General features: G+C 41.7%; 2 protein-coding genes across 3 annotated transcripts in view; one reads left to right on the top strand and one right to left on the bottom strand.

The window, feature by feature from the left end:
• The window catches only part of FBXL13 (F-box and leucine rich repeat protein 13), a 249,774-nt gene that overhangs the window by 72,541 nt on the left and 153,743 nt on the right, over nt 1-23,490 (top strand). The window contains exons 8-9 of the mRNA XM_044280157.1: nt 4,713-4,808; nt 8,579-8,714. Coding sequence (XP_044136092.1) covers nt 4,713-4,808; nt 8,579-8,714 — 232 coding nt within the window. The remainder of the gene's footprint in view (nt 1-4,712; nt 4,809-8,578; nt 8,715-23,490) is intronic.
• Nucleotides 8,547-23,490, bottom strand: part of LRRC17 (leucine rich repeat containing 17) — a 49,632-nt gene continuing 34,688 nt past the window's right edge. For both annotated transcript variants that reach the window (XM_044280153.1, XM_044280154.1), the window contains exon 4: nt 8,547-12,365. In XM_044280153.1, coding sequence (XP_044136088.1) covers nt 11,974-12,365 — 392 coding nt within the window. In that variant the 3' untranslated portion in view covers nt 8,547-11,973. The remainder of the gene's footprint in view (nt 12,366-23,490) is intronic.

Genomic DNA, 23,490 nt, shown 5'->3' with positions numbered 1-23,490 from the left:
GCATGGGGGTGATGTGACAGACTGATGGGGTTGGTTTTCAGGCGCCATCTGTGCGCTTTCTGCAGAAGACTGGGTGGGAGATAATGTGAACGTGCTGGATCCACTGTCGGCCACCCAATTGACTAATGCCTGTACCTGCTCAGGCCTTACCATCCTTAGAACGGCATTGGGCCCCACCATATATCGCTGTAAATTCTGGCGGCTACTGGGACCTGAGGTAGTTGGTACACTAGGACGTGTGGATGTGGCAGAACGGCCACGTCCTCTCCCAGCACCAGAGGGTCCACTAACACCACCACGACCATGTCCACGTCCGCGTCCCTTACTAGATGTTTTCCTCATTGTTATGGTTCACCACAACAACAAAAATATTATTTGGCCCAATGTATTGTATTCAAATTCAGCTGAATATAAATTTGAGGCCTAGTATTTAGGCGCTGGGTGACCGGTATGGATTTACTAACAGAATTAGACTTGGAAATGCACAGTAGCGTGTGTGTGAAGTTATTCTGAATGACCCTATGTGCACCTTGAATATTATATACCCTTTTAGGGATAGATTTCAAATAGCTCTGATATAGCAGAAACCACTAAATTATGAAATTGCTAAATTGGGAATTGTATTTCAACCCAGAACAAAAAATGTGCTTTGACGGACACTAAATAACTTTCCCAGCCACAACAGTACAGCGGTAACGACAGATTTAGCGGGATATAAATTTGAGGCCTAGTATTTAGGCGCTGGGTGACCGGTATGGATTTAGTGACAGAATTAGACTTGGAAATGCACAGTAGCGTGTGTGTGAAGTTATTCTGAATGACCCTATGTGCACCTTGAATATTATATACCCTTTTAGGGATAGATTTCAAATAGCTCTGATATAGCAGAAACCACTAAATTATGAAATTGCTAAATTGGGAATTGTATTTCAACCCTGAACAAAAAATGTGCTTTAACGGACACTAAATAACTTTCCCAGCCACAACAGTACAGCGGTAACGACAGATTTAGCGGGATATAAATTTGAGGCCTAGTATTTAGGCGCTGGGTGACCGGTATGGATTTACTAACAGAATTAGACTTGGAAATGCACAGTAGCGTGTGTGTGAAGTTATTCTGAATGACCCTATGTGCACCTTGAATATTATATACCCTTTTAGGGATAGATTTCAAATAGCTCTGATATAGCAGAAACCACAAAATTATGAAATTGCTAAATTGGGAATTGTATTTCAACCCTGAACAAAAAATGTGCTTTGACGGACACTAAATAACTTGCCCAGCCACAACAGTACAGCGGTAACGACAGATTTAGCGGGATATAAATTTGAGGCCTAGTATTTAGGCGCTGGGTGACCGGTATGGATTTAGTGACAGAATTAGACTGGGATATGGCCAAAAAATAACCACACTATTGCTGGTTAAATGCACTTGGTGTGACAGCTTGACCAACCACACTACTGAGGGTTAAATGCACTTGGTGACGGGCGCAGCTTGCCCCTGATGTAGTATATGGCCAAAAAATGAACAGACTATTGCTGGTTAAATGCACTTGGTGTGACAGCTTGACCAACCACACTACTGAGGGTTAAATGCACTTGGTGACGGGCGCAGCTTGCCCCTGATGTAGTATATGGCCAAAAAATGAACAGACTATTGCTGGTTAAATGCACTTGGTGACGGGCGCAGCTTGCCCCTGATTTAGTATATGGCCAAAAAATTAACAGACTATTGCTGGTTAAATGCACTTGGTGTGACAGCTTCACCCTGATGTAGGCTTTAGCCAAAAAACAACCACACCATTGAGGGTTAAATGCACTTGGTCGCAGCAAGGGCTGGCGCACCACAAGACACAAAATGGCCGCCGATCACCCCAGAAAAAAGTGACTGACAAACGGTCTGGGCAGCCTAAAAACAGTGAGCAATTGAATTTCAGCAGCTCAATGATGCACAGCTGCAGATCGATCGATTAATCAAGTCCTTTGGAGAAGTTAATCTGCCTAATCTCGCCCTACTGTCGCAGCCGCAACCTCTCCCTACGCTAATCAGAGCAGAGTGACGGGCGGCGCTATGTGACTCCAGCTTAAATAGAGGCTGGGTCACATGGTGCTCTGGCCAATCACAGCCATGCCAATAGTAGGCATGGCTGTGACGGCCTCTTGGGGCAAGTAGTATGACGCTTGTTGATTGGCTGCTTTGCAGCCTTTCAAAAAGCGCCAAGAAAGCGTCACAAACGCGCCAAGAAAGCGACGAACACCGAACCCGAACCCGGACTTTTACGAAAATGTCCGGGTTCGGGTCCGTGTCACGGACACCCCAAAATTCGGTACGAACCCGAACTATACAGTTCGAGTTCGCTCATCCCTAGTTATGACTAATGCAGGGCTGAGGGACAATGCATGGCTAATTTAGTCAAAGAACATAGAATTGCCCTAGTCTGTGTGTATAACTAGTGATGGACGAACATCTGCCGGGACGGTTCGCGAACGCGATTGTGATCAAATGTTCGCGAACCCCAAGTTCGCAGTGGGTCCCATTCATTTTAATAGCAGACGAACCTGAAAAACCTTCAGCTCATATTTGCAGCCAAGAAATAATTGCTAGAAGTGCACAAATAGTCCCACAACATGGACAGTGACATACCAGATGTATTATTTGAATTTGCGATCTACATTCATTATTTTTTCAATGCGAAATATCGGCAATATAGTTTTCGCGTACACGCATGCGCAAATGCACTATACAGTACCCAAATGCACTATAAAGAAAGTATATTGGTATATAACACCCCGCTTCAATCATTTTTTTTGGGAGGCGACTGGTATATCACACCAGTAGAAATTATTTGTTCCAATAATGCTTGTCCCTCTATATACGTGCAGCATCGCAGCAGAACCGCACACAACTGCCGCACAATACAAATGCACTATAATATACTTTCTAACATAGAAGTATATTAGAACATTGTACAAGGAAGGCAATCCATTAGAATATACATGAAGATAAAACGTAACCTTTAATAATGTTACTATAAGGGTCCATTTACACGTCTGTAAGTGTTTTGCGGATCCGCAAAACACAGACACCGGCAATGTGAATTCCGCAATTTTCGGACCGTACATCGCCGGCACTATAATAGAAAATGCCTAATCTTGTCTGCAATTGCAAATAGGACTATTTTTTGGCGGAAACGGAAGCACGAATGCGGAAGTGTGGAACCGCAAATGCGGATGCAGGTCCGTAAATGCGGATGCGGACAGCACATTCCGGCCCCATTGAAAATGAATGGGTCTGCACCCGTTCTGCAAAATTGCGGAACGGATGAGGACCCATTTTGCGGACGTGTGAATAGGAAAGATATCCCTCAAAATGAAAATAAATTAAATTATTAAAGTTAAGCAAAAAGCATAGATGTGGTAGGCAATAGCAAGTGCTCGGCGGTACTAAATCAGGTACTCGGCGGCACCAAATCAGAAACTGTATGTCCTACCACAATACGGGGGGTTCCAGTGCACATCCATGAATCCCGGAGGGAAAGGAAAAACCATCTATCCCTGGGCTAGATGATGATGTGGTATTGAAGGACAGGGTGGGCAAAGAACTGTCCCTGATATTGCCCTACAGGGGGGTGCTATTCTGGCCCTGATAGCCTAACCACGGACCACCCGCCCTGATAAGAGCGACCCCGTCCAGAACGTTACCCTATATAAAAATGGCCCTAGTAAGCCCCTAGCCCCTCGGCCCCTGACTTCCAGGTGATCACTATATAGATCTATGTGTTTTTGACTCATTATAAAAGTATATTATAAGTATATCACACCCCTCTGTGTATCACACCTATCGATAGTACACCTATACCAGTCCATAAAAACACTTTTGTGGCCCTATTAGCTAGCGTTTGGTGTCCCTAACAGCCTGTCCCTGCTCCACACAGCAACCTCTCCCTACACTGGCAAAACACTAAATGTAAAATGGCGGCCAGATCAGGTTTATTTATAAGGTAAGGGGTATGTCCATGTGCTGAAACGTCTCAATTGGCTGTCCTGTACCACCTGATGGATGAGTCATGGGTCAAAGTTCTTCACAATGTAAAAGAATATGGCGAGCGCGAATATCTCCATATGTTCGCATGTTCGGCGAATCTCGAACACGAAAAGTTCGCCGCGCACTTCTAATTATTCAGGGTTTTGCACATTGTACTTAAAAGACGCAGAGGGACATTTACTAGTAGATTTACGGCTCTTTTTTGGGGTATATTTGTCCCATGAAATGTGGCGTGACAAATTTTCACCTGTCTTAGACTACATTTATTATTTGAGACAATTTCAAATGTCACAAAATAGTCACAACCTACGCCAGGCTCCCTCCTGGTCTATATTTACCAAAAAGAGGTGTAAATCATATACATTCACGCCAAATATATTAGTACTGTGCACCATTTCATTAATTCGGCGCAGACACATAAAGCAAGGACATACTTAAAAATGACACAGAAACAACCGCAAAGAATAAATGTCCCCAGCAGTCTTTACTTCGTTACTCATATTAGTAAAGAACTGAATTAGAACTGACTCTTCTGAGATCACGTTTCCAGAATACTCTTCATGTTTATATTGTGGTTACACACATTGTGCTAGCTTTGCTTTTTCCCATTTTTCTTTTTATATTTTCCATATGTTGTCATAAATGGCTTTGCTGTGTTTTCCTACAGATATTTGGCTTTATGGACCTGATAGATCTAGCAAGGAGTGCTCAAGTTTGCAGATCTTGGAAGATCATAACCCAAAATAGTTCACTCTGGAATAGTGTAAGTACAATTCTTTTTGCAGCAGATTATGATAGGGGACAAAGAAAAAATCTCCAGCAGAGCTATTCAGTTTGTTTTCCTAAGCTATGACAACCATTTTGGCACCTAACTTAAAAAATGTCTGCTCATCAGCAAAGTGAAAGAAGTCACCATCACTTTCAAATAAAATGTGGGAATACATTTGCAGGAGATGGATAGATAGAAAAATAATTTATTAGCACAGTATTAGGTTATTTTATTTACTTTGGTAAAATTGTATGCATCAAATCGCATTTTTCTGAAGTACGTTTTGGATTTATGTTAGTCTTGGTAACATCTACATGAACCCCTTGACGAAATCCACCGTACATGTACGGCAGATGCCGTCTCTTCCCTATCCGGAGTGGAGCAAGCGCCATAGCCACCGGGTGCCCACTGTTTCGCAACGCAGACACCCGGGGCCAATGTTAAGCCCGAAATGCCGTGGTCAAATGTGACCACGGCATCTAAGTACTGAAAATCCAGGAACACTGTGCTCACAGGGCTGGAACAGCTCCTCTCAGTGGCGATTATGTAAGCAGTTAATTTCCTGTGGCAGACTCTGTCCGTCTGAAGGATCTGAGGCCTGCCACAGCTATGTTCCTATGTGAATTTCTCATAAACTTCAATGCTAATGCATTGGAGTCTATGACAGAAGCGATCTAATTATCTATTTCCTTAGGGCAACTCTTATAAAGTGTTAAAAAAAAAAAGAGAGAAAAAAACCTTTTTAAAAAATTCAAATCACCCCCCTTTCCTCATAATAATAAAACGATGTCTTGGGCAAAGATATTTCCCAGGATGCCTATGCTATTAACATCTAAAAATAGTTATCACTCCTCATATCAATGAAAAGCATAGATTGCCTGGCAAAAAATGAGCCCTCACACAGCTCCGTAGGCTTAAAAAAGTAAAAAGAAATGGGGTTCAGAATATGGTGATGACAAGAAAAAAATGTTTTCCAAAGTTTTAATTTTTTTAAGTAAATAAACTATACTATATCTGTAATCGTACTGACTCACAGAATGAAGGGCATGGGTCAGTTTTAACGCATAGGAAACACTGTAAAAACAAAACCTATAAAACTGTGGTGGAATTGTGGTTTTTTCCCAATTCCCCATTTTGGATTTTTTTTTTCCAGCTTCCAACTACATTGTATGCAACAGTAAATGGTGCCATTAGAACGTACAATTTGCCCTGCAAAAAACAAGCCCTCATACGGCTATGAACTGAAAAATAAAAAAACAATATGACTGTAGGAAGGCCAGGAGTAAAACAACAGAAATGCAAAAAACTTTAAATCACCATTTCCTCAAAGGGTTAAGAGTGCTGTTCGAGTTTCGATTATAATAGACAACTGAAGTGTAGTGCAATGACCGATCTGGAATACTAAAACAGTGCCCCAATGGACTTTATGGGTTCTATCAGGTCTGTCAAATAGCTATTCTTTCTGCACATTTGACCTAATCTACAAAGAATGCTCCTAACGGAACCTATGGGTGCACTTAATCATCCTGTTCTTCAAAGTACAGAAATGGTAAATATGTACCGTTTTTATATTATCATTTGTACTTTCTGAATGGAGGGATGGTCGCCAGGGTTGCCAACCGTCCATAAAAATAGGTGACTTTTTTTCCTATGTCCGTGAAAAAAAAAAAATAGATGTGTTTGTGATTTTTTTTTTTTTAGACTGAGGGTACTTGACTAGATAATTTTGGTGGTAATTATTATCATTTTACAGCTCACAGTAAATGCTGGTAATGAGCTTTATCATTAATTTTGGTTTTCCAATATTTCTGTAAAAAATTTTGGATGTCTGTGATTCTGTCCAGACAAAAAGAAAAAATCTGGTTGGCAACCCTGGTGGCCGTGCAGGCTTTCCTTTCACTTTGTGGCCTCATTCTGGAGATAGGAGCGATTCCCAGTTGTGGAACCCACACTCCTAGTGATATGCCATAAACGTCCCAGATGGGAATACCCCTTTAATTTCCCTGTCTTGGGTGCATGAACACAAGTAGATACTTAGCCTATGTTTCTATACTTCCCAAACGGTTCAACCACATATAAAGAGAAAAATATAGAAAATATAATGAAAGAGGATCTGTCAGTTCCCTAGTAAATATATGTATTCCCCATGAAATAAAATCTCTGGATCACTTTACTTTTCTTACAACTCTGCATTGTTTCGTTCTTCTGTGTTCTTCCTGGAAACGCATGAATACATTGATAAATGAGTGATTTATTTTCCCTATGCAATAGGGCGTTTCTCAACATACTATCTGCACTGAGTAAAGACACTCCCTATTGACAACGGCAGTGGTAACACGTAGTTTTCAATTAAAGGGGTTTTCTTGAAGTAGAATATTATGATCTACTCTCAGGATAGGTCATCATTATCTGATCAGTGGGGGTCCAACTCCAGGAACTGCCACAGATCTGCTGTTTGAAGAGGAAGCTGCACTCTGGTATGGCCTCCTCACAGCATACCAAGCACACCACAGTATAGCAGCTTTGTTTGGGATTACAGTCCAGGCCCATTCACTAGAATGGCACTAAGCAGCACGTTGGCCATGTAAGGAAGGAATGTGACGCTACTGGCCAGAGCTGCCTCTTCAAACAGCTGTTCAGCAGGGGTGCTGATAATGATCAGATATTGATCACCTATCCTGAGGATGGGTCATCAATAGTCTACTAATGGAAAACCCCTTTAACACCTTCCCAACATCCGCTATAAATGTTTCACACAGCAGACACCCGGGGCTTATGCCTGAGAACGGCGATAACGCCAAATTAATCCATTAGATGCCGTGGTTAATGGTGACCATAGCATCTGAGCTGGCATTCCGCGGAAGTGCTGTCACCTCTGGCCAGAACATTTTCCCTTCGCTGAGATGGAAGACGGTCCTTACTGGTCACATGACGTTTTCCAGCTACATTGGTTCCCTATCCCAATGACATCAAGTCTACATCTGAGGCATAGCAAGGTGTTTAAGGCTGTGCCCTATTGACACAACATCAATGACCTTGCCTCTGAGGGCAGTGTTCTGTTCATTCTCTTGGACTCTGCTCTGTAGGCGTGATGTCAGCATTGATGCTGCCTCTTAGGGCAGGGGTTTTCCAGCTGGGCTTCAAGCAGACTTGGATCTGTGATGCTCAAGCTGGGAGGGGAAAGAGAGGCAGGGACCTGATGACACTCTCTGTGAGTTTAGGTGTTAAGGTCTTCATTAAAGAGGTTCTACGCCTTTTTATTACTACTGATGATCTATCCTTTGGATAGATCATCAGCATCTGATTGTCAGGGGTCCAAAATGCAGGATCCCCTCCGATTAGCTGTTTGAGAAGGCAGTAGTGCTTGCAGTAGCACCACTGCCCTCTCGCTGTTTCCTGCAGGTCAGTGACGTCACACCAATTTACTGGCCTGTGTTCAGCTGCCTTCTAAAACATCTGATAGGCAGGTTCCCACGTGGTGAACCCCCACCAATCACATACTGATGACCTACCCAAATGATACATCATTAGTAATAAAAAGGTACAGAACCCCTTTAAGCAGAACTTATTGTGATTTCAGATAAATGTACTGCAGATTCTAATAACTGCAAGGTAAAAAAAATGACATGTGTACAATGTGAACATACCCTAAAGATTTTGTCTACATTATATTACATTTAATGTAATATCCAGGATTACAGGAACTAGTACAGTCCAGTCCTTACTTTTACATATTGTTGAACATTGTTTTTATTTATTTGTAGATCGATTTCTCTTCAGTACAAAATCGCATTCAAGACAAATTTGTGATCAACATCTTACGAAAGTGTCGTCCTTATGTCATACGGTTAAATTTCCGCGTGTGTTCTACACTACACTGGTCTACCTTTAAATGCATAGGTATGAATATTTTATTTTCATTTAACATTTTAACATTTTTAACATAACATTTAATTTATAGTTTTAGCAATCTAAATAAATTGAAATGTATAATGGGGGTGGAACTACTGTGTATTATTGCAGTTGGTACTAGGTGTGTAAAAACTTGAAGAAGCACTCTTCTATTACTCCAATTCAGCTATCCTTTAGCCTTCCGTCTTTAAAATCATGGTTGGTCCATTGGGTCGCAAGATCAAATGGTGACCCCCTGGATTTACTGATATCTCTGTGCTTTAAGGCCTCATGCACATGACCGTAGTTTCAGTCCGCGTCCGATCTGCATTTTTTGTGGATCAGATGAGGAACCATTTAATTTCAATGGGGCTGCAAAAGAAAAGCACACTGTGTGCTGTCTGCATCCGTATGTACGTTCCCTGGCCCCACAAAAAAATAAATAACATGCCCCATTATTGTCCGTTTTGCAGTTCTAACAAAGGGCAGGACATACCGATCCAAAAAATGCAAAACACACACGAACGGTATCTGTGTTTTGCAGACGGCAAAAGTGGGTACAGCCATGGGCATGAGTCCTAAATGGGGTCACCATCTTCTAGTCTGACCCACCTCCAGGTGCGTTACTCATTCAATGCCACTCTCCGCACTGAATGGCCCCACAGGCCCCACCCATGTCCTGATGTCACTTTGCAGCATGGATGAAGATGCTCCAAAGATGGCCAACAAATAGAAAAATGAATGTAACCTGGGTAAGGTAACTAATGCTGGAAACAGGGAATAGATGGTATTATTTAATAACAATACAATATTGGAATAATTTGAAAGAAATTCAGGAGTTCTTCTTTACTGTACTTCTGCAAATACAGAGCTGTCACTAAAATAGGTGACATTTTCAATTACGGTAATTATTTAATACACTTTGCTCCATTGAATCACAGTCAGATTTCCGTTTTCAGGTACTAGTTTAATATGGATTTAATATGGTCCGACACCTGGGCCCCCACGATCAGCTGCTTGCGAAGGTGTTGGCATTTGCAGTAATGCTGTGGCTTTCTCTCAGCTTTCCCTAGGCCAGTGATGGCTAACCTTGGCACTCCAGCTGTGGGGAAACTACGACTCCCAGCATGCTCCATTTATTTCTATAGAGTTCTGAGAGCAGCCAAGCAAGGGGGGTATCTTGGGAGTTGTAGTTTTACCACAGCTGGAGTGCCAAGGTTAGCCAGCACTGCCCTAGGCCATGTGATACCACGTTCATTAGTTAAGTGGCCTAGGTGCATCTCAGCCCCATAGAAGTGAATGGGGCAGAGCGCAATACCGAGCACAGCCACTATACAACGTATGGCGCTGTGCTAGGAGCGCCGGAGCTTTATCAAACAGCTGATCGACAAAGGTCCCAGGTGTCAGACCCCCACGATCAGATACTGATGACCTATCCAGAGAATAGGTCATCAGTTAAAATATCTTACAAAACCCCTGTAAATGAATTGAAAAATATTTAATAGAAAAAGTCATAAACATACCGGTATTGCTGATAATACATGGCGTGAAACATTCAATACATAAGTCAGAATGTACTTTTCTGTTTAAATATATGACACGGCTTGTGTTCTTGCATAGTTTACAGCATGGCAAAGCAGTATATTACAAAGCTAACAAACCTATATACAGACTGTATTACTATATATACAATTACTGTAATAAAGTATTCATTCTTTACATAACTGTAGGGTTTTATTGTTCCTTCTGTCAAACACAGATGTAGTGTGATTGAATGTGTATAGGCACCCTCTGTAAAACAAAGATGTAGTCAAGTTGCAGATTGTAAAAAATACAAGAAACCAGATGGCATAGACACTACAGCTATAAGTGGCCCATAGATTTTTCTCTGAGGATTCCGCCAGCGGGATTAACCAATCCAGTTTTGATGGGAGTTGTCAGACATACTTGGCAATCTATTTTCAGGAGGGAAAACAGATTTCAGGAATTTTCTAAGCCAATGCCTTGATGTATGCCGAAATGATTGGCATGGAAGATGTTTGACAGCAGCTTACGCCCCTTCCTAAGCTTAAAGAGGTTCTCTCACAAAAAATATTCAACATTTTTCAAACTATTACCTGGATTTGAATACTTTTGTAATTGTATGTGATTATAAATTTGGGGTGAGCTTTATCAAAACTGGTGCAAAACTGGCCCATAGCAACCAATCAGAATCCACCCAGTGGCGTACCTGCAATAAAGGCAGACCATGCAACTCTTACATGGCCGGGGGGCCCGACACTGATCTCTTCAGCAGAAAGGACACGCTCCATGAGCTGCCAGCTTGAAATAAATCTAGTAGAGCAATTGGAGCAATGAATGGGATATTCTGGATCTATGTGAAGTACAGGGCTGGTTCTAGCTTTGATAGAAAGAGATTTTCATGTACAGGGGCGGATTGGCCATAGAACGTACAGGGAAATTCTCCAGCTAGTAGAAGTTTTTGGAGATGTATTTTGTGCAGTTGGTGGCAGTATTTTGTGATGGACTGTGGTATTTGACCCCGACTACAAAACGGGGCCACTTTTATTATTGTTTCCAGGTCCACTTTAAGTTCCCAGTCCACCCGTGGTCATGTACTACAGGATAGTTGATTTTCACTTTTACATTAATTATGGGATAACCCCTCTAAGTGAAAATGCATATGGAAAAAGAACTTGGCTATGGCTATATTATGTGCTTGACTAGCTACATACTGTTTTATATATATTAAGACAATTCACAGGTTTAGTTTGTGAATCTGTATCTACAAATGTGGATGTGAATTGCCAGCATTGTTTTTGTCAATTTGTGTGGTTTGGCAAGAAATGACTAGCAACCGGTCCATCTCAGATTACTTAGGTGTTAAGCTCAAGGCCATGGAACTGAGAGCACCAAGTAGGTAAGTCCAGTTTTACCTTAGAGTAGCTTACAGATCAGCCCCTCTGTGTTCTGGTTATCATGATGTAACCCATTTTACATAATAAAGCATGCTAATAACAGTACATGTACTTACATTCTGTTATGTGATTGGGTAGTCCCAAATGGCTAATGCTCATAATCATCTGAAAGGTTTATCTGCTCTGAGGCACAGTTGACCGTGTAGCCCTAACCTAATGCTTGTTGTTCAGCTGTAGACCGAATCTGACATCTTACGCTGAAATAATTTTTATAGAAAATACCTATTAAAGTTAACACAAAAAACAAAAACAAAAATCTCTTCAGTAAGACAATCTAAAAAAGTAGCCAGTTAAGTTAAGACTGTTAATAGGACACCCTGTGTTTTTGCCGACTCAATTTGTTTCCTGTCTTCCATTTTCTCCCAATCCTCTTCATCCATCCCCACATGAACCTGTAATCTCTCATTTGGACATTCCTCGTAGTAACTCCTGACATACTTCCCGACATACCACCCTTTGTACTCCTCTGGTTCTTTACATTCAAAGCCATTGTAGTTTACATTGTAATGATGTTTTAGCCAGTAGAATAAGTAATGGATGTGGTAGTCACACCGCCACGGGTTGTCTCTAAGCCATAGCTTTTTCAAAAAGTACAAATCTTCCAGGACACCATACTGGAAATTGCAGATCTTGTTTTCTGACAGGTCTAATTCATGGAGGTTCATGAGACCGGAAAAGGCAGCTGTAAATGTAAAACAGGAATATGATTATTATTAAAGTAAAGGATAAGGGTACTTTCACACTAGCGTTGTGAGGATCCAGCAGGCAGTTCCGGCAACGGATTATCCGTCTCACACGGTATAATCTGGAATAATGGATCCGGTATTTTTTTTTTTTTTTTTAGAAAGATCAAGGGCGAAACTAGCTCCTCCTATGTCCCGGAGCATGCGCAGACCGGAAAACCGGATCCAGCTACGCAGTAATTTCCAGAACACTTGGTACCTGTCACAGTGGGTAGGATACAAGATACAATCAACACACAGAAAACCTCAAAACAAGCATCTAGGCCAGAAGCTGGGGATAAAGATCACCTCCTGACAATTCCCTACCAGCTCTCCTTGGACTTCTGTGCCCACGTTCAGACCCTAAAGGTGGGAAACAACGTGCCCCCGTGCCAAAGGCTGAATATTCCCTAAAGTCCCTAAGGGGAAAGAGGCAGCCTGCTTCCTTAGGTCCTGGAGGAGGCAGGTGTCTCTCTAACAGCCTAGACAAAACACAAAAAGGAAACCAAAACCAACTTATCTTGTTGCAGAGCAGAAACAGCAAATCCACTTTTCCTCAGAGCAAAATAGTACCGGATCCAGCATTAATACATTTCTATGGAAATTAATCCGGCACGTGCAGTAGTGTTCCGGTATTTTGGCCGGAAAAAATACTGCAGCATACTGAATGGATTTCAATACGGAAAATAATGACGCTAGTGTGAAAGTACCCTAAACTATACATTAATTATCCTGATTTATTGCCATATCTTAAGAAATTGGTTGAAACAGTTACATACAATAAACCAATCATAATGTTTCAAATTTTCCTCACTTGTCATTTGCTTTTAAAAAGATGGGCCCAATCTGAAATAACTATATCTCTGCAACCACAAACTGCCAATGAATGAAACTCTTACCACTTGAAAGAGTGGGGCATAGCGTTTATTCACAAGGCGGTGACCCTGCAACACAAGGCATTTTGTGATCTGCAGTTCAGCAAGACTGATACCTCAATTGCAGTGCAGTGTGCATTTCAGTGGCTTTTTGGCATTGATCCACCAACATGGAAGCGCGTTCGCCATTGGTACTGACAGCTTGAGGAAACAGGCTGTTTATGTAAGGGGGTGAGCACAGGGCAACCATGCTCTTCTGAGGAAAACGTGAGAAGAATTCAAGTCCACTCGTCATGCCAGCCAAGAATTGGCTCATACGAATATCTAGTGTGTTTAAGACGGTTTAATCATAAGGGCCTTACTACTTGCAACTGGTACATGCTCCTGGTGCAGATAACAAAGTGTGTAGAATTTAGTGATTCTATGTTACCACATTGGATTTTCAGTGATCAAGCAGCATTTCATCTAAGTAGTAAAGTCATCTGTCACAATGTGTGCATATGAGAATCTCCGCAAAACTGTAGAGCATGAGCATAATTCCAAGAAAGCGAACATGTTTTGTGCTGTTTCTCAAAGAAAGGTTTAGAGCACTTTGGTTTTTGAGGTAAACCTAGTTACAGGGCAAACATATCTCAACTCAAAGTGCTGTAGAACTACACATATGTAAAATCCCCTCATTATGGGAAACTATAAAAAAGCTGTGTCACTCAGAGATGTTGTGTGCCAATGTGGTGGTTTGAATGGAAATGGAATTAACTTGTGTGAGCTCTGCAGCCTCTCCAGTGTTTGCCTCGGCCCACCTACTTCATGGCAGTGGTCCAGGGTATTGAAGCTTTATTTAATTCTCTGAAATAGGATGAAGTTGTGATACCCTGCACTGCTGGTACTACAGGAATGGTGTTCAGGTAGGCCGAGGTAAACAAGTGTGGCGGCCCCTTCAAATAGTTAATCACTGGGGGTACCTAGACTTGGACCGCCACAGATGCAATATTGATGGCTTATCCTGAGGCCTGATACCATGAGAATCAGTTGAATTCTAGGCTTATCAAATGTAAAAATCTATTTATCTTAAATCAAAAGTGAAACTGGGCTGAGTGTCCTGAGTTAATTCTTTAAAGCCATTTTATAAAAAAATTAGTATGCTTAGAATAATTTCCTATGCCTAACCACAGGTATATGGACAGAGTGTTTTTCTGTTGCAAGCGTGGGGAAAAGTTTGGCTAGGTCATCAAGATCTGATTGGTGGGGGTCAGACTCCTGGCATTCCCGACAGTTGGCAATTACAAGGGTCTGCTTTTTTTCATGATCAAAACACGGTGTGAAGATGAAAAACCATCCCATTAATTTTTTATGCTAAATATCACTCACTGCATGGTTTATTTAACACATTAATTTAAGCTAATTTCCATGAAGGATGCCAAGAGTTCTAGAGTTAACTGTAAACAGCAAGCTTCTAGTACTACCAAGCTAAAAGCTAACTGGATATAAAGGGAAAATAAAATAAGAAACCCAGCCTATTTTGGTAGAGAAACAGTATTATTTAATGTGGATTGAAATATGTGTCAGACAAAATGGAAAACTTTATGGCTCTCCTGAGTCATATGTAGTAACTATGCAGATCTACCCTCCCCCATTACACATACTGTAAACTCAGGAGTGGTCTCTACTTTTGGCAAATAAATCTGTCCGTCTTTGCTTCGTTAGCCTGGGGCTACACAGTGATCTTGGCCATGACATGCGTTGCTTGACCATTGATAGCTTCAGTATGTGTCTGCAGTGCTACACAGCAATCGTCAGTCACGTGACGGGTGTCCTAGGCCAAGATTGCCCCAAGCTTCATATCCCTTTTTGGAACTGACAAATATTGCCCAGGAAGGCCTGTGTTTGTTTCTTAACTGCATAGTAGACCCAAAATGGTATATTGCTTCATGGCGTAATGCTGTTTGGACCTTTACCCCTTCCCGCTGTATATATATGGTGTTCTGGTAGAGCAGACATGGGAGATACTGACAGCCAGCATTTTGGCCTCTTTGACCTTCGCTGCACAATTAAGGGTGCTGCATCTTGTCTTACTCATTTGAATAGGACTGATCTGCTGCACCTGGCACATCTGCCTGTAAGAACATAAACCATTAAAGTGTTTGTCTGACTTCAGCAAATGCCATTTATCATGTAGACAAATTTACTACAAGGAATTTACTAATGTATTGTAATTGTCCATATTGTCTTCTTTCCTGGCCTGACTCATTTTTCCATTGCGTTATACACTGCTCTTTTTCAGCTGCAGTGTAGATAAAAGGTGGCTGGGATGGGATCTGCACAAGCCTGCCTATGTGCACTCCCACAGTCCTGACCACCAGGAGGCCAGCGCTTTTTCCTATAGTGTGCAAGCACGGCCACCACTGCATAATAAATGCCATTTGTTGAAACGAGACAACCCCTTTAAGGAGGAACGGTGCAACAGAAATACTGTTATTGTGTCAATAGGCAGGTGTCCCAAAGGTCAGATAACTATCAGTCCAACATTGGCCTATCTTAAAGATAGGCCATCGGTATTTAAACTCTGGAGAACTGCCTTAAGCAGTATTAAACTATACATGGCCTTCATTGGCCACAGGAAAAGTTGTATGGTACTATGCACTGTCAAGAGTTTTAATATACTCCTTGCTTATCAACGCTTTGAAGCAAGTCAAAAGATGGATCAGCTGAAAGCTCGTTCTGTCTCCCCCAACTCGCCTATAAACATGCATGCTTAGATAATTTGAGTGTGCATGTTTACTGCCAAATGGAGAAGGACTACCTGACACTTCTGGCAGGCTTGGTGTAAGGAAACATAGTACTGTATGCCTGCCTTTCAAATTCATGGCCATTCATGTAATTTTTCAAGCCCAGTATACTCTACCTAAAAGAGACCAACTTTGGGAGCAGCTCTTCCACTAGGCAAACTTGGGATGTGATTCTGAGAAAGAAGGACACCTCTATGATGTCAATATGCTATGATGTATATATGCCCTAAAACCTCTTTAAAGGGCCTTCCAACTGTTCATACATGTAAATGAAGAATTATACTATATGTCTCTATGTATCTTGGCTAGCCCGTGTTCACATTTGTCTCCATTTACCATGTACACCAGGAAAAGCTCATGGCCTATACAGTGGCATCCATCGTCCATAGACTTCCATGTAAAAAATATGTTTTTACTGGACACTTAAGGATGGAGAAAGCAGTGTAGGCTACTATGCTATTCCATTTTATATTTAATTTTTTGCTGCATACTATTTTTTGACTCCATCTGACTAATGGACTAAGCATGAACACAAAACACAATATGAACCAGTGGCGTACCTCCAATAGAGGCCGACCACGCAGCTGCTATGGGGTTCGTAGGGAAAAGAGGCCTGCAGTGGAGGATAGGCCCCACCCCCAATTACACTCCTCACATCAAGTCCCAGTATCGTATCTATACTATAAGTGGAGAAAGCTAAAAGACCTGTGATGATGTCATCACAGGTCCTGTACATCTAGTAAAGGAACTTCACAAAGAATGGTGTAGTTCCTAGGTTAAATAAGAGTATCTGCCAGGACCTGTGAATACACTATCTTCAGCGTCACAGGTCCTGTAAATCTAGTAATGGAACTGCACAGAGCATGGTGTAGTTCCCTGGTTGTATATAAGCATCTGCCAGGACCTGTGATGACATCATCATCACCACAGGTCCTGTAAACTAGTAAAATAACTAGCACAGGTCCCTCCATTTCCAACAGCAAGGAAGATGAGCTCCTCGTTGAGAGGCCCCCATTCCCTATTATTTTATATATATATATATATATATATATATACAGGTCCTTCTAAAAAAATTAGCATATTGTGATAAAGTTCATTATTTTCTGTAATGTACTGATAAATATTAGACTTTCATATATTTTAGATTCATTACACACCAACTGAAGTAGTTCAAGCCTTTTATTGTTTTAATATTGATGATTTTGGCATACAGCTCATGAAAACCCAAATTTCCTATCTCAAAAAATTAGCATATTTCATCCGACCAATAAAATAAGTGTTTTTAATACAAAAAAAGTCAACCTTCAAATAATTATGTTCAGTTATGCACTCAATACTTGGTCGGGAATCCTTTTGCAGAAATGACTGCTTCAATGCGGCGTGGCATGGAGGCAATCAGCCTGTGGCACTGCTGAGGTGTTATGGAGGCCCAGGATGCTTCGATAGCGGCCTTAAGCTCATCCAGAGTGTTGGGTCTTGCGTCTCTCAACTTTCTCTTCCCAATATCCCACAGATTCTCTATGGGTTTCAGATCAGGAGAGTTGGCAGGCCAATTGAGCACAGTAATACCATGGTCAGTAAACCATTTACCAGTGGTTTTGGCACTGTGGGCAGGTGCCAGGTCGTGCTGAAAAATGAAATCTTCATCTCCATAAAGCTTTTCAGCAGATGGAAGCATGAAGTGCTCCAAAATCTCCTGATAGCTAGCTGCATTGACCCTGCCCTTGATAAAACACAGTGGACCAACACCAGCAGCTGACATGGCACCCCAGACCATCACTGACTGTGTGTACTTGACACTGGACTTCAGGCATTTTGGCATTTCCCTCTCCCCAGTCTTCCTCCAGACTCTGGCACCTTGATTTCCGAATGACATGCAAAATTTGCTTTCATCCGAAAAAAGTACTTTGGACCACTGAGCAACAGTCCAGTGCTGCTTCTCTGTAGCCCAGGTCAGGCGCTTCTGCCGCTGTTTCTGGTTCAAAAGTGGCTTGACCTGGGGAATGCGGCACCTGTAGCCCATTTCCTGCACACGCCTGTACACGGTGGCTCTGGATGTTTCTACTCCAGACTCAGTCCACTGCTTCCGCAGGTCCCCCAAGGTCTGGAATCGGTCCTTCTCCACAATCTTCCTCAGGGTCCGGTCACCTCTTCTCGTTGTGCAGCGTTTTCTGACACACTTTTTCCTTCCCACAGACTTCCCACTGAGGTGCCTTGATACAGCACTCTGGGAACAGCCTATTCGTTCAGAAATTTCTTTCTGTGTCTTACCCTCTTGCTTGAGGGTGTCAATGATAGCCTTCTGGACAGCAGTCAGGTCGGCAGTCTTACCCATGATTGTGGTTTTGAGTAATGAACCAGGCTGGGAGTTTTTAAAAGCCTCAGGAATTTTTGCAGGTGTTTAGAGTTAATTAGTTGATTCAGATGATTAGGTTAATAGCTCGTTTAGAGAACCTTTTCATGATATGCTAATTTTTTGAGATAGGAATTTGGGGTTTTCATGAGCTGTATGCCAAAATCATCAATATTAAAACAATAAAAGGCTTGAACTACTTCAGTTGGTGTGTAATGAATCTAAAATATATGAAAGTCTAATGTTTATCAGTACATTACAGAAAATAATGAACTTTATCAGAATATGCTAATTTTTTGAGAAGGACCTGTGTATATATATATATATATATATATATATATTTATTTATAGTACTGCAGACAGTTACAACCACTATTACCTTATGTACAGTACCTCACATAGTGACCATAATATATAACTGACCACATATATCTGTACACACTGCACTTATACCCGTACTTCTCACATCAGTACACTGCTCGCTCGCTCTCTCTCTCTTAGATGCAGTGGACACAGGTATGTAGTGTACCCAGCAGTGTTCTGATATGTAAGGAACAAGGTATAATAGATGCAGTGTGTACAGATATGTAGTATATACAGCAGTGTACTGATATGTGAGGTACTAGGTATAATACATGCAGTGTGTACAGATAGTGTGTGTATATATAGCAGTGTACTGATATGTGAGGTACGAGGTATAATAGATGCAGTATGTTTGGATATATAGTATATACCGCAATGGACTGATATGTGAGGTACGGGGTACAATACATGCAGTGTGTACAGATATATAGTATATATATAGCAGTGTACTGATATGTGAGGTACAAGGTATAATAGATGCAGTGTGTACAGATATGTAGTATATACAGCAGTATACTGATATGTGAGTTACGAGGTATAATACATGCAGTGTGTACAGATATATAGTATATAAAGCAGTGTACTAATGTGTGAGGTACGAGGTATAATAGATGCAGTATGTTTGGATATATAGTATATACAGCAGTGGACTGATATGTGAGGTACGAGGCATAATACATGCAGTGTGTACAGTTTATATAGTATACAGTCAGGTCCATAAATATTGGGACATCGACACAATTGTAACATTTTTGGCTCTATACACCACCACAATGGATTTGAAATGAAACTAACAAGATGTGCTTTAACTGCAGACTTTAATTTGGGAGCATTTACATTCAAATCAGGTGAACGGTGTAGGAATTACAACAGTTTGCATATGTGCCTCCCACTTGTTAAGGGACCAAAAGTAATGGGACAATTGGCTTCTCAGCTGTTCCATGGCCAGGTGTGTGTTTATTCCCTCATTATCCCAATTACAATGAGCAGATAAAAGGTCCAGAGTTCATTTCAAGTGTGCTATTTGCATTTGGAATCTATTGCTGTCAACTCTCAAGATGAGATCCAAATAGCTGTCACTATCAGTGAAGCAAGCTATCATTAGGCTGAAAAAAACAAAAAAAAAAACATCAGAGAGATAGCAAAAACATTAGGCGTGGCCAAAACAACTGTTTGGAACATTCTTAAAAAGAAGGAACACATCGGTGAGCTCAGTTACACTAAAAGACCCGGAAGACCACGGAAAGCAACTGTGGTGGATGACCGAAGAATTCTTTCTCTGGTGAAGAAAACTCCCTTCACAACAGTTGGCCAGATCAAGAGCACTCTCCAGGAGGTAGGTGTATGTGTGTCAAAGTGAACAATCAAGAGAAGATTTCACCAGAGTGAATACAGAGGGTTCACCACAAGATGGAAACCATTGGTGAGCCTCAAAAACAGGAAGGCCAGATTAGAGTTTGTCAAACGACATCTAAAAAAGCCTTCACAGTTCTGGAACAACATCCTATGGACAGATGAGACCAAGATCAACTTGTACCAGAGTGATGGGAAGAGAAGAGTATGGAGCTGGAAAGGAACTGCTCATAATCCTAAGCATACCACCTCATCAGTGAAGCATGGTGGTGGTAGTGTCATGGTGTGGGCATGTATGGCTGCCAATGGAGCAGGTTATCTTGTATTTATTGATGATGTAACTGCTGACAAAAGTAGCAGGATGAATTCTGAAGTGTTTCGGGCAATATTATCTGCTCTTATTCAGCCAAATGCTTCAGAACTCATTGGACGGCGCTTCATAGTGCAGATGGGCAATGCCCCAAAGCATACTGCAAAAGCAACCAAAGAGTTTTTTATGGGAAAGAAGTGGAATGTTATGCAATGGCCAAGTCAATCACCTGACCTGAATCCGATTGAGCATGCATTTCACTTGCTGAAGACAAAACTGAAAATGCCCCAAGAACAAGCAGGAACTGAAGACAGTTGTAGTAGAGGCCTGGTAGAGCATCACCAGGGATGAAACCCAGGATCTGGTGATGTCTATGCGTTCCAGACTTCAGGCTGTAATTGACTGCAAAGGATTTGCAACCAAGTATTAAAAAGTGAAAGTTTGATTTATGATTATTATTCTGTCCCATTACTTTTGGTCCCTTAACAAGTGGGAGGCACATATGCAAACTGTTGTAATTCCTGCACTGTTCACCTGATTTGGATGTAAATACCCTCAAATAAAGCTGACAGTCTGCAGGTAAAGCACATCTTGTTCGTTTCATTTCAAATCCATTGTGGTGGTGTATAGAGCCAAAAATGTTAGAATTGTGTTGATGTCCCAATATTTATGGACCTGATTGTATATAGCAGTGTACTGATATGTGAGGTACGAGGTATAATAGATGCAGTATGTTTGGATATATAGTATATACAGCAGTGGACTGATATGTGAGGTACCAGCTGTACTTTATACCTCATACCTCACATATCAGTACACTGCTGGCTAGAAACTAGTAGTAGGAGGGGATATGAATGGGGCATGGGGGCCCAATTTAGATTCTTAGTATGGGGCCCAGTGACTTCTATGTACGCCCCTGATATGAACCCAGCCATTTACTTCTATTAATCATTGCAGCTCACAGATCCGTGCTCTGCTAAATTCTGGAGGCGAGTAATACAGATGCATTTTGGATGTGTGACAGTGTGACCACAGGTTTACATGACCCAGACTCACAACATGATAGATCCCTGTGATGATGCGAGTTAGGGTCTGTAAACCCGCAGTTGGGCCAGGTCATACCTCTGAAATAATGGCCTAAGTCTTAGTGGTAGGGCATAAGTGTACATCAGGGATGTCAAACTCGTGGCCCTCCAGCTGTTGCAAAACTACAACTCCCATCATGCCTGGGCATACTACAGCTATCAGGGAATGATGGGAGTTGTAGTTTTGCAACATCTGGAGGGCCATGAGTTTAACATCCATGGTGTACATAGAGCAGCTATTGTAGGAGTTGTATTGTTCTATAGATATACGCCCCATTGAACATTGTTGTGTGCTGGTGGTAATATACTATAATATTTAACCATGTCTTTTGCCAGTGAAATCTTTACATCCACTTATGTATGATATTCCCAAAGGATCCTCCTTGCCTTCTTTAGGCTAATAATACCTTTTTACCAATTAACTTCCACACTTTGCCACAAATTTGGACGACCTTTTCTTACAGCATTCACCCTGGCACACGATCTTTCTAGACTTTATTCCATGCTTTTACAGTAGAGGCTGACTCAGTTGGTAGGCCATCTTTTATATGGCTGTTTCCATCTCTGATGCAGATTGGACTAAGGCGTTCATACTCTGCCCAAGAAAAGAATTACAAACTGCTGAGTTTTTGGTACAGACGTCCAGTACTGATTCACAAAAATGTTCCCTTCGTTCTTGCGGACTGTTGGAAATGTGAGGTGCAGGAGTTGACCATTCTGCAAGTATGGTGAAAGAGTTCTAAGCGGAAACCTTTTTGTAATGCAATTTTTCAACTTAGGCTAGGTCTACACGACGACATTTGTTGCGCGACAAAAAGTCGCGCGACAGATAGGGCGCAACAGTTGTCGCGCGACATTTTGTTGCACTAATGTCGCGCGACAATTTTTATAATGGCAGTCTATGGTGTCGCACTGCAACATGCGACATGTTGCGACTGCGACGCGACAGTCGCAGAAAAATCCATCTTGAATGGATTTTTCTATCAAACAGATTGTGGTTGTGATATTGTTGCGATTCCTCATATTGTATCCCAGGTCCCATTTCCACCATAAAAAGGCACTTTCTCATGGCTACATGGTCGATTATTACCTTATTCCCTTCTTCACTCTGCCCCTTTTTCCTCCTCTCTTACTTTCCGCTATTTCTTTTGTTCTATTTGTGTTATTTCTCTCGTTGCTCTAATGGTCTGTGTCTGTTTTATGTCTGCTTAGGAGTGGAAGGATAAGGTGTGAACGAGCTCATTTTGACTCCAGTCCAATTATCCAGTGTTTTTTCCATGCGCTGTTTATCCGCTGAGTACTTTTGCACTCTCTGTTTAGTTTTGATCAGTTTAATGATAACTGTGAAACAGCACCATCCTGGCTTTGCACTTTGTGTGTATTTGGACTTTTTTATTGTTCTTGTGTGAAAATCAATAAAAACTGATTACATATAAAAGTGCTGCAAAAAAAACAAACAAGCCTCATGGCTATTTCAATGGAAAAAATAAAAATGTTAAGGCTCTTTGAAGGCGGGAAGGAGAAAAGCTGAAAAATAGTCACATCCAGGAATACATAACCCTTGCTTACGTGTGTGAACCTGAAAACAAAACCACAGTTTCAAGGCCCCGTGGTTCCACTGCTTTATGAACCTGTCACGTGACGTGCCTCTCTGGTAAATCTTCACTTCTGCCAATGTCACATCCATCTTGTTACTGCTGATGCTTTCTGTCCTTGGAATGGATGATCATGTTGTTTCCAACTCCATGACAAGGGCGGTGCATTGGCAGGGCTGGCGCCACCCATAAGCATGGTACGCCACCGCGTAGAGCGCACTCTTGCTGGGGGTGCCGGCGCCGCTCTGGCCAGGCTTAACATTAGGACCTTTTTATCCGTCCCGCAGCGCCGCCTCCTAGCTAATTTATTCACTTCACTTGCCGCTGAGGTAAATGCAGAGAAGCGCCGTAATCTCGCACAGGCG

Source organism: Bufo gargarizans, chromosome 2, assembly GCF_014858855.1.
Source record: "Bufo gargarizans isolate SCDJY-AF-19 chromosome 2, ASM1485885v1, whole genome shotgun sequence".
Taxonomy (NCBI): Eukaryota; Metazoa; Chordata; class Amphibia; order Anura; family Bufonidae; genus Bufo; species Bufo gargarizans.
This window is presented reverse-complemented; position numbering and strand designations above follow the sequence as displayed.